Source organism: Cicer arietinum, chromosome 7, assembly GCF_000331145.2.
Source record: "Cicer arietinum cultivar CDC Frontier isolate Library 1 chromosome 7, Cicar.CDCFrontier_v2.0, whole genome shotgun sequence".
Taxonomy (NCBI): domain Eukaryota; kingdom Viridiplantae; phylum Streptophyta; class Magnoliopsida; order Fabales; family Fabaceae; genus Cicer; species Cicer arietinum.
The window spans coordinates 30,475,927-30,487,153 of NC_021166.2; the positions used below are offsets into that span (position 1 = coordinate 30,475,927).

Below are 11,227 nucleotides of genomic sequence, written 5' to 3' on the forward strand. Positions count from 1 at the left end.
TTATTATTATAATAATTATTAAAAGTTATATAATATTATTAACTTAATTACTTTTATTATTTATAATAATATTTTGTATTTTTTAATGTTATAATTATTTTTAAAATATTTAATAATAATAAATATAATATATCAAATATAATATACCCAATAATATACCCAATAATAACAAAATTCGAAAAAAAAAAAAAATAACTAAGTAGGAGGTTGCATCCCCAAGATGCGACCATCTAGTGAAGTAGAAATTTTTTTCTTCAGGAAGTCGCATCCCCAGGTTGCGACCTGCAACTGAGGCTAAAAAGTAGGGCAATCTAGTATTTTGTTTTGAAAGTAGGGCATATTGGTATTTAAATTTCAAAAAAGAGATATTTATATAAAAAACCCGAAACTTACACCAATAATTAAAAAATTCTACAAATTTAAAAAATAAACACGAGGCTTTTTGGGGGAATATCTATTCATCTAGAAAATCAAAGCCTCAATGCTAGCCTTTTTTGGCATTCCACATCTAGGGCATGCCTCTAGAAAATTAGCACAAGCTTGGCATGAAGCAAGATGCCTACATGGGAGGAATAAAATACATGGCCTATGAGAATCACAACTCTTACAAACCGTAAATTCATTTTTCATGATTACTTCTTCCTTCACTTTATTTGTACCACAACATGATTCTGCATCATCTGCCATCACAATTATTTCTTTCTTCTTCTCCTCCTCCAAAGTCTTGTAGAGAGCAAATGCTATGTCTTCGTTTTCTTGAGCCACCCTTTTCAACTCGACATTTTCAACCTCAAGCCTTTTCAGAAAATCTTCTAGATCCCATGTTTTGTTTATTGCTTGTAAAATTTCTTGGTCCTTTTTTTTTAAAAGATCAAGTGAATGAGATTCAACGTCTTTTAGTAAGGCTTCCACGTGTTCTTTTTCTTTCTCATGTACCACGGATCTCAGTTGTTGACTCTGCCGTATAAGAATAAAAATTTTAATGAGAATTTATGAACTCCAAATGTGTGCAGATACCATATAATACTTATGCATATATGTTACAAATCTTTTAAGTTTAAGATATGATACAACTTAAATAAGTTAATAATGTTTTTATTAATAAACAATATACTTGTAGAATATTTATAATATTTATTACAATTTGTTTTTTTTTTTTAAAAAACTTGTGCTGAATATTTATTAAAAGATTTACAAATTGTAAAGAGTTGTTCATCAATTTTCATTAAATAATACCAAAATATAAAAAATTATACTTATAATCAAAATACAAATCGTAATTCTAAATCATAATATATATTAACCTCTAATATCAATAAAATTAATATTAATAAACTTTCACAATGTAAACAGTTGTTGAAAATATATCTTTTTATTTTATATTTTATTGTAATGTCAGATAAATTGTAAAACGTAATAATTTTAATTTTTAAAAAGTGTATCTTGCACTAGTATCACATCATTTACATAACAATATCTCATACCGGTAAAATAATAATAATAATAATAATAATAATAATAATAATAATAATAATAATAATAATAATAGTTGTGATATTCTTATGATACATTTCTGAACATAAAAGAATACATGATTTAAAGTTGAATTGACGAGAAAAATTTAGTTATAAAAATATGAATTCCATCACTAATTTCATTAGAACCGTCACATAGGAGACCATAAAATCGTATATAATTTTCATTGTTGATTCAAAACAGTGTTGAAAACTGATTGAAAAAATAATAACTAAAACTTTATGCATATTAATTCGAACCTGAAATTTGATGCGTTGATTTAACTCTTCCTGTTGCTTCTCAAATTGTACTGCAAACGTAGAAGTTAAAATTTTTGAATTATTAAGAAGAAGATTGGAATCAGGTTGCTCTTGTTTCTCATCACAAAGTTGAGACAAAAATTGCTCATTTCCATTGTTGCAAAAGGGAAGGCTAGGTCTGTCTTCATGTACATGTACTTCATTATCCATATTTTTAACAACAACTTTTCATAACTCTTTACCACAATTATATATTTCATTCAAATGTTCTTTTATAGTAAAAAAAGAAAAACTGTAGAAACTTCACTTAATATAATAAATTCAATAAATCATTTCTCTTTTAAATTAATTAATTGTTGAACCTAAGTATTATATATATTTAATGACACTCAATGAATTAATGTATATATTTTGATTGACCTAAAAATATAACCGAAAAATACAAAATTCTTTTCACGTATATTAAGAAAATAGTTTATTTTAACTATTAATTTTGTGAATAAATATTCCTAAAATACCTATTTTAATATAAATATGTTCAACTTTTGTATCAAAATAAATATATGAATATGTTCAACTTTAATTTTAAATCTTCTAAGACACTTAAAAGTGAATACGAAAACAAAAAGACATTTAAAATTATTTAAGAATATATATTTTGAAAAAATAATAAATATTCTAAAATTTACAAAATACCTTTGTTTACATTTAAAAAATATCTTATATTTCGAAACAAATGTGGGATAGAATATCCAAATTAAAATATTTGACATAGACGTGTTAAATGTGTTATTTACAGCCGAGTTGTCTAAATATTAGTGTTTGAAAAATAACTATTTATTGTTTACATTAATGTAATTCAAATGTTTACTGAAATATAATTATTTCATTTTGTTACTTTTAAATTTTTAAATTATCTAAGGTTTTATAATTAACTAATTGTAACATTTAATTAGTTTATAGTAATATAGTTGTTAATAAACTATATTTTAGTAATTTAATTTGAATAGCTTATTTTGATAAAAGAAATAACAGTAGAAAATTTGATAATAACAGGTTGGGAGAGAATAAATAACAGTAGAAAACTTATATGAAGTATATATATTTAGAAAAAATTTACAATAAATAACTTCATTGGTTTTGATATTTTTTGTTTTTGTTTTTTATATTAAGAATCAAAGGAATACTTATTATTTAAAAGATTTGTGTACCCTTATTTAAATGTTTATTTTTTTTATAAATGTACATTTGATTAAATATCTAAAAAATTACTTCAATTAATAACTTTATTGATTGTAATATTTTTTTTTTCTTCTTATTAAAAAGACGTACTATATTTTTTATTTTTGCAAATTTTAGATGTGTTTACATCGGTATATATATACTCAATTGATGAAAGGAATATATATTCAGTTCATGATTATTTATTTTTGTGGTTTTTAACAAGGACTGGTTCGGTTCATGAATTCTCAGATGTCTTTTGCGCATTTGAATTAATGTTGAAATTTATTGGCATGACTTTTGCTAATTCATCTCCTTTACTTTTGTGATAACGGAGCTTTGGAACTCGTAAACTAAAAATCCTAACATATTCTCTTTCATCTATTTATCTATTTTCTACATCTTCTTTTATAAAATAAATTTAGTATAATTAACTTTGAAGGCATGGTTACATATCTCTAATTTTTTTTTCTCCATCTACATATTTCATACTCTTATACTTTCTTCTTAATGTAACCCCCAAATAACTTTCATATTAATTTTTGTAACTTATATTATGAACATATTTTAAAACATTTCTTATAACCTTTTTTGAACTTTTTTTATCAATATATTTCTTTTTTTGAAAAAAATTTAATTAAAATATTTCAATTTTAAATAAAAAAATCAAAATATCCTACTTTTTAACACCAACGGGAGGTCGTATCATATGAAGATTTTTTTTCTCCAGTAGGAGTCGCATCCTGAGGATCCGACCAACTACTTCAATTTTGTATTAATACAAAATTTAAAAAACAAAATTATTTTAATAAATTCAAATAAATAAAAAATTCAAATAATTTTATTTTGCAAATAAATCCCTCATGTTTTTACTCTGATCTAACAAATAAAAAAGTGTTAATGTAATAAAAAATAATAAAAAAAATTAAAATTAAAATTATAATAATAAAATTAAACAAAATATCAAAGTTAACGCAATTTAGTAGATGTGCCAAAATAAATAACGTGTTATATTATTTTAACAATTCACTCCTATTTTTCCAATAAATTACACTTATTGTTATTTTGTTAACAACTCTCTTCTATTTTTACTCCGAATATAATAAATAATAATAATAATAATAATAATAATAATAATAATAATAATAATAGTAATAACAATAATAATAACAATAAAATAAATTATATTAATAATTTCCAAAAAAAAACATTAAAACGGAAGAAAAAAAACACGTCAAATTTGAGTAGATGTGCCAGCAGTGTTTGGATAATGTTTCATAGTATGATGAGAGACCTGAAATAATCCGCATTTTTTTGGTGCTTTTTATGTAGTGTTCATTTATGTTCTAATGCGTTTACTCTTTGGACGATCTTTCTTGACTCTCGCATTCGATGATTGTGACACACCTTAGCATCTTGATATTCTGGCCAATATCATTTATTTGGTATAAGTTTGAATATTTTGTCGTATACTTTTAGTACCGTTTCCACCTTGTACACATTAGGTATAAGACTCCAATAATTATATTTTATGCTAAAACATGCTGTTATCACATATGAACAAGGCATAAGTATAGCTTGATATTTTTCACAATTGCACCACTTGTTAGGAAGGTTTACACTGAAATGATAAATTGGTTGCCCTTTCCTTGGATTTACCTTCTTGAGAACCATGAAAATGTAGTTGCTCCGATCAAAACTATCAACTTTATGAGTATTGGATTTACGTATTTTATGTATTTTCATAAAATTTATGCATTTTCTTGTGTATACCTGATTGGACCAAAACAGTGATGGGAAGGTTATGTGTGCCATTTAATATTCCGACTCCACAAGGTCGGTTGTTATTTGACTGACAAAAAAAAAAATTATTTAAAACATCTTATGTCATTATTTTTTTTTAAAAAAAAATCAGAGACAAGAAACAAAGGTATTGATTTTTAAAATAGGGGACCAATTTTATAAATCAATAGAAGTAAGGGACTAAAACACCACTAAGCCAAAAATTTAATTGTTTGATTGAAGATATATAATAAAATCGTAAATGAAATAGTTTAAGTGAGGATAAAATTGAAAAAACAATTTATCGCCAAATTATGTATCTCTTTATATATAAGAATATTTTTAAAATTTAGTTGTTTATGTAAAATACCACTAAGCCAAAAATTTAATTGTTTGATTGAAGATATATAATAAAATCGTAAATGAAATAGTTTAAGTGAGGATAAAATTGAAAAAACAATTTATCGCCAAATTATTATCTCTTTATATATAAGAATATTTTTAAAATTTAGTTGTTTATGTAAAATATAGAATGATAAAATGAAAAATAAAATAATTTATATCAATAATACTACAATTGAAAGACAAAATTAGTATGCACAAAAAAAAAATTAAAAGTTGAAACGAACTTTTGCAAAACAAAAAGTTAGTATAACAAATTGTAAAGCAAGGTAAATGGACATGCACCACTTTAATGTTTTATTTTGTATTTTAATTGCAACCTTTCAAAGTTATCTTAGCCTTTTAATATCAACCAAAATTAAAACGGTTGCTTGAATTAAAGCTATATATATATATATATATATATATTATGATTTAGATTCAACGGATGAGACTAAGGATGTAAATGGGTTATTGGATTATTTTTGGTCAAATTTAGGACCGTTTCAGATTTTTTTTAAATGATTTTTTATAGTATTTTATTTTTTATAATATTTTTGAAAAATAATTTAAAGATAAAAATGTAAATTTAAAAATTGGTTTAAACAGTTTTATTTTGAAATATAATTTTAAGTATTCCATCTAATTTTTATAATTATTTTGGGATAATAAAATTTAAAAGATAATTAAAAAGAAAAGCTATGTTTAAAAGCTCTTCATAAAAATCATCTTTAAAAAAATTATCTTTAAAAGATAGTTTTTTTTAAAAGAATGTGATTTTTATAATATTAAAATCTTTAATAATGAATATTTAAGTTATTGAATTGAAAAATTATTATTTTTAATTAGTAATAAATAAATTTAAAAGATTTCTATTATTTTAAAATAAATTTTCATAAAAATTATTTTTTTAAATATAAACTAAAAATCAATTTTTAAAATTTTAAACAAACGAACTATTTCTGAACCAATCAATTTTATTTTGGTTTTAAGACAATATAATTAAATTTAAATACTTCAACATCTCAAAAATAATAAAATATATTACAATATATCATTTAATACTTACAATCTCAAACACAAACAAAACAAAATGTTATCTTCAAACACAACAATATATCATCTTCAAATACAATAAAACAATTAAATCAAGTAAACTTGCAATAAATTCTCAAATATAATTCAACAACTAAATTTAAATATACATCAATAATAGAAAAATAAATAAAAATATGTATGTCAACATCAATGAATTGAGTTTGTAGGTTGAAAATTCGTTAGATTGGTTTGAGTTATATCCAAACTTAAATAGCTGAGTCAAAATAGGGGTTGAATTAATTTAAATGTGGTAGTGTGTGAGATTGTCTTTACTCATACACCCCTAGATATTATAGTGTAAGATTTATACTTTGAAATCTAGCACTTAATTAACAATTCATATTTTATATAAAAAATTGAGGACTCCTATTTATTACAAAACATTTGGCAAACAAAACGCAATATTGTGAAAGTATTACAAAAAATATTAGTAGTATTTATTGTTATAGTTAAATATATTTTTAATCTCTACAAAATTATTATTTTTCAAATTTTAAGAAGTTTATTCATTTTAAGTTCATATTTTAATTTTATAGGGACTTTGTTTAGATACTAAAAGTATCAATTTTTTATAAATTTTTTTCAAAATTAGAAATTAAAAATGAATAAAAAAATCTAAACACTAAAAAGTTGATAATATTTTTATAGAAACTAAAAATAAAACTTTAAAATTTTATAGAGACTAAAAGTGTGTTTAACTTTTTTATTTATTTATAAAAAGTCAACAAATTCCTATGAAGCCTGAATACTCTAAACATAAAGACAGCTCTTATACCAATACTTCATGAGACCATGGCAGGTCCCCAGAGCATTCATAAAAACCAGGCAAACGCATGGCCTAAATGCGCGCCACCGTGTCAACAACAAGAAATGTAAGGGTGTGATGTGATTGTGGGACCTATAACACATAATAAGTGACTTGGGTTTCATAGCTTGCTAAACCAATTCACCAGGTGTTAAGTCTTATCAATCTCTATAGCTTGCTACACAGTTCTGATGCATTTCATGATGTTAATCCATAAAATTTATTGAGTCTTTTTTGAAATTTTGAAATATATTTGGCATTGGTGTAAATTTTAAGGATATTTCAAAAGTTTTAAATAAAGGGTTTTGTATGGGAATATCCCTTCTTTTTTTTTTTTTTAATTCCTCAAATGCCCTACTTTGAAACAATATTCTCTGAATGTCCTACTTTTCTGTTCCAATAGGAAGTCGTTTCCTGGGGAAGTGACCTCCTGAAGAGGAAATTTTTTTATGTTAATAGGAGGTCGTTTCCTGGGAAAGCGACCTCCTACTGCGATGGTTTTTTTTTTTTGTTATATTTTAAAAATAGGTTATTATTAGAATTATTAATTTAATTATTTAAAAAATAAAATACTAATATTAAATTAAAATAAAGTATAATAATAAATTATAAATAAAATTTATATTTTAATTATTATTATTATTATCATTATCATTATTATTATCATTATAATAAATAATTATTATACGTATAATTAAAAATTATTATAATTAAAGTGATTAAATAATTATTATATTAAAATTTTAAAAAATAAATAAATTAAATGATAATAAAAATTAAATAATGATAACAATTAAATGAAAAGAAATTTATATTGATAACATGAAAATAAAATGAAATAAATTAAATTATTAATTTAATTATTTAAAAAATAAAAATACTAATAATTAATTAAAAATATGTTAATAAATTATTAATAAATGTTATATTTTAATTATTGTTATTATTATAATAAATAATTATTATACTTTTAATTAAAAATTATTATACTTAAAATGATTAAATATATATATATATATATATATATATATATTATAAATTTCAAAAATAAAATAAACTAAATGATATTAAAAATTAAATAATAACAACAATTAAATGAAAAGAAATTGATATTGATAACTTGAAAATGAAATGAAATACATTAAATTAATAATAAAAATACATCAATCAAATTTGAGTAGATACATGTACGATGTCGCCGAACTCGTCTAGCTCTCTGAACAAGTTGCGGTTCTTCCGGTTCATCGTCATTTTGATCATTTTCTTCAATGTAAGTTGTAGATGGATTAGAACCACTGCCACCTGCTTCCATTACATTTTGCGATTGTTGATTATACATTGAATCAAATACAGCATATGCCGACTCAGGAGTTGTGCACTGAGTTCCAAACAAATTATAGAGAAGCCCATCTTCTGTCGGATAACCGGGTGTTGGTATTTCTGGCACCGACGGAACGTAATACTGAGATGGTGGTGGATCATAAAATGGAACTTCAGTAGCGACGTGTATATGAGGTGATGATGAAGACGGTCCTGCTGTGTATTGGTGTTGTGGGGTTGATTGGGAGGTCGATTGCACACGAGGATATGACGGCGGTTGTAAACGGGGATCACGAAGATATTGTTCTACAGATATAAACAATTTGGTGTGTTGTCTAAACCAAATCATATATTCTGTGCTATGACATAAAACACCTTGTACGATGTTACCTTGCAACACGTAATTATGGCGCTCATTCCAATGGTTTATTTCTTCCCTCCAAACCCAAGTCCAATTATCATCAATCCCACGCCTCATGTCGACCTCGTGATACGATTTCATGTCCTCTGGTGGTTGTGGTATTTGTTGATGTAAACCAAACTGGAGTGTGACCCTATCTGTATGATGTTTTTCAACAATATGATAACAGAGTAGATAAGTACATGCACTCCAAGTGGCCCTATCTTCTTCTGAAACTTCATGTTGGAACCCGAGATAAGGTCTCCAATAAAACTGACATGTAAAAAATAAGCTAAAGTAATTATAACAAGTATAAATAATAAAATATTTAAAAAAATTCAAATAAATGTGATTTAATATATTACTTCCTCAACCATCATGTGATCAATTGTTTTTCGATATCCTTCTACGTCGTTATGAGGAACTTTAGCAAAATTTAGACCACCAGAATTAAACCTGTCGAATATAATAAAAATAAAAATGTAATAAAATTATTAATATGGTAAGCAAGTGGTTTTAAAAAAAAATATAAAAATAATATAGTTACCTCTGTGCAAGTGGAAATATCCATGGTTTGGGAATTATAAAAATTAAGAATGAAACTATTACCCATAGAAATAACTTTTTTCTTCAAAGCATTGTCTTTAAATTCCCTTGTAAAATTTTGTGCAATATGTCGGACGCAGAACATATGCTTTGACGGAGGATCTTGCCACCCATTATTCGGATTATTATAAGCACTCTTAATAGATTCATGTCTATCGAAAATCAAACAAATGTTGGCCTGTGGAGTGACAAATTTTCTCAAATTTCTCAAAAAGAAACTCCAACCTTCTTTTGTCTCACCTTCCACAATAGCATAAGCAATAGGAATTACGTTGTCGTTCCCATCTTGTGCAACTGCTACCAATAGAGTTCCTTTGTACTTGCCGTACAGCCAAGTCCCATCAACTTGTACCATTGGTTTGCAGAATTTAAACGCAGATATACACGGAACGAAAGCCCAAAATAGTCTATGAAAAATCCTTATCCCATTTATCAAACTATTCTCATGATAAGCTGAGATGGTTTCCATTTCTATTTTAGTTCCTGGAGCAAACGTTTTCATAACCAACAACCATTGTGGGAGTTGATTGTAAGACTCTTCCTAGTTCCCATAAATTTGTTTGATCGCTTTATTCTTTCATATCCAGGCCTTTTTATAACTAATTGTGTAGTTATGTAAAGACCGAATCTGAGCAACAATTACCTTCACTTTGATTGAAGGATCCACTTTCACAACTTGCATTATGCTTTGACATATCATGTTAGAATCGAGCTTCGTATGATCTTGTGACAATGCAGAATTTGTGCATGTATGAGGCACATTCAATTTACCAATAACCCACAATTCACTTTTTTTGCGTTTTGAAGCTCTACATCTAAACAAACAATTTGGATCTGAACAATAAATGACATACCTTTCTAAATCTGACTTTTGTACCACAAAATTCAATGATTGTTTTAAGTGGTAACGCTTGATTGCATGTACGCATTCATCTTTGTTATGAAACTTCATTCCAATCGCAAGAGTTCCATCTACTGTTGGGACTTCGTTAATGAGAAAGTGATCAAATTCACTTGATTTCTGTTGAGTATCTAAATTGATGCTCTTCAGGTGAGATGGTGGATCGAAATCAGGTAGAATAGGTTGATCTTCTGCTTCCATATCTTCGTCACCATCAATGTCATCGACAGAATTATCAGATGATTCATCGAAGTATGTTTCATCCTCTTCACTATAATCACTGAAATCTTCCTCGTTGATACTATGTAAGACACTAAGGGGAAGATCGCATTGTGGACTTGTTGGAGGAGATTGATGATGGAGTTGAAAACTTTCTGGATGAGTTTGTTCTAATTGGGTAGAATATGGTTCGTAGTGTTGTGATGGAGGATAGTGTTGTGATGGTTCACAACACTATCCTCGGAAATTATAAGATAGATGTCGGTCTCATTACTGCTATGGTTGAGAGATGGAGACCTGAAACTCACACATTTCATCTTCTAATAGGTGAGTGCACAATAACTTTGGAAGATGTTTATTACATTTTAGGATTAAACGTTTCTGGTTTACCTGTTAGCGGTTCCAATTTTGTGCAAGTAAAACAAATTTGTCAAGATTACTTAGGAGTTATCCCACCCGATGGAGCAACAAAAGGTAATTCTATTAAATTAAAGTGGCTTAAGGATACATTTGATGATGTTGGTGAAAATGCATCTGAATTAGAAAAACAAGCATCATGTCGAGCATACATCCTACGTATGATCGGAGGGTTATTGATGCCTGACAAATCCAACAACCGTGTACATCTAAAATATCTTTCACTATTAGGAGATTTAAACAAAGTATCCCAATATAGTTGGGGTTCAGCTGTTTTAGCTACACTTTATAGAGAATTATGC

At 25.9% G+C, this 11,227-nt stretch overlaps 2 protein-coding genes across 2 annotated transcripts; both read right to left on the bottom strand.

Moving 5' to 3' along the window:
* Positions 1-462: 462 nt before the first annotated feature.
* On the bottom strand, positions 463-1,985 carry LOC113788177 (probable BOI-related E3 ubiquitin-protein ligase 3). Its single transcript, XM_027337697.2, has 2 exons — positions 1,776-1,985; positions 463-957 (listed from the first exon to the last, which is right to left on the bottom strand). Exons 1-2 carry the CDS (start codon positions 1,983-1,985, stop codon positions 463-465), a joined length of 705 nt encoding a protein of 234 aa, XP_027193498.1.
* Positions 1,986-8,203: 6,218 nt separating this feature from the next.
* LOC101497921 (uncharacterized) lies at positions 8,204-10,490 on the bottom strand. Its single transcript, XM_027337698.2, has 5 exons — positions 10,032-10,490; positions 9,629-9,929; positions 9,330-9,384; positions 9,148-9,238; positions 8,204-9,055 (listed from the first exon to the last, which is right to left on the bottom strand). Exons 1-5 carry the CDS (start codon positions 10,488-10,490, stop codon positions 8,204-8,206), a joined length of 1,758 nt encoding a protein of 585 aa, XP_027193499.2.
* Positions 10,491-11,227: the final 737 nt, after the last annotated feature.

What these genes read in the sequence shown, in the direction of transcription:
- LOC113788177 (XM_027337697.2), bottom strand. Translation starts at nt 1,985, where the DNA reads ATGGATAATGAAGTACATGTACATGAAGACAGACCTAGCCTTCCCTTT. An exon ending in ATCAACGCATCAAATTTCAG is followed by an intron (nt 958 to 1,775) that starts GTTCGAATTAAT and finishes CTTATACGGCAG; the next exon opens with AGTCAACAACTGAGATCCGT.
- LOC101497921 (XM_027337698.2), bottom strand. Translation starts at nt 10,490, where the DNA reads ATGGAAGCAGAAGATCAACCTATTCTACCTGATTTCGATCCACCATCT. An exon ending in ATATTTCCACTTGCACAGAG is followed by an intron (nt 9,239 to 9,329) that starts GTAACTATATTA and finishes TATATTCGACAG; the next exon opens with GTTTAATTCTGGTGGTCTAA. An exon ending in ATCACATGATGGTTGAGGAA is followed by an intron (nt 9,056 to 9,147) that starts GTAATATATTAA and finishes TTTACATGTCAG; the next exon opens with TTTTATTGGAGACCTTATCT.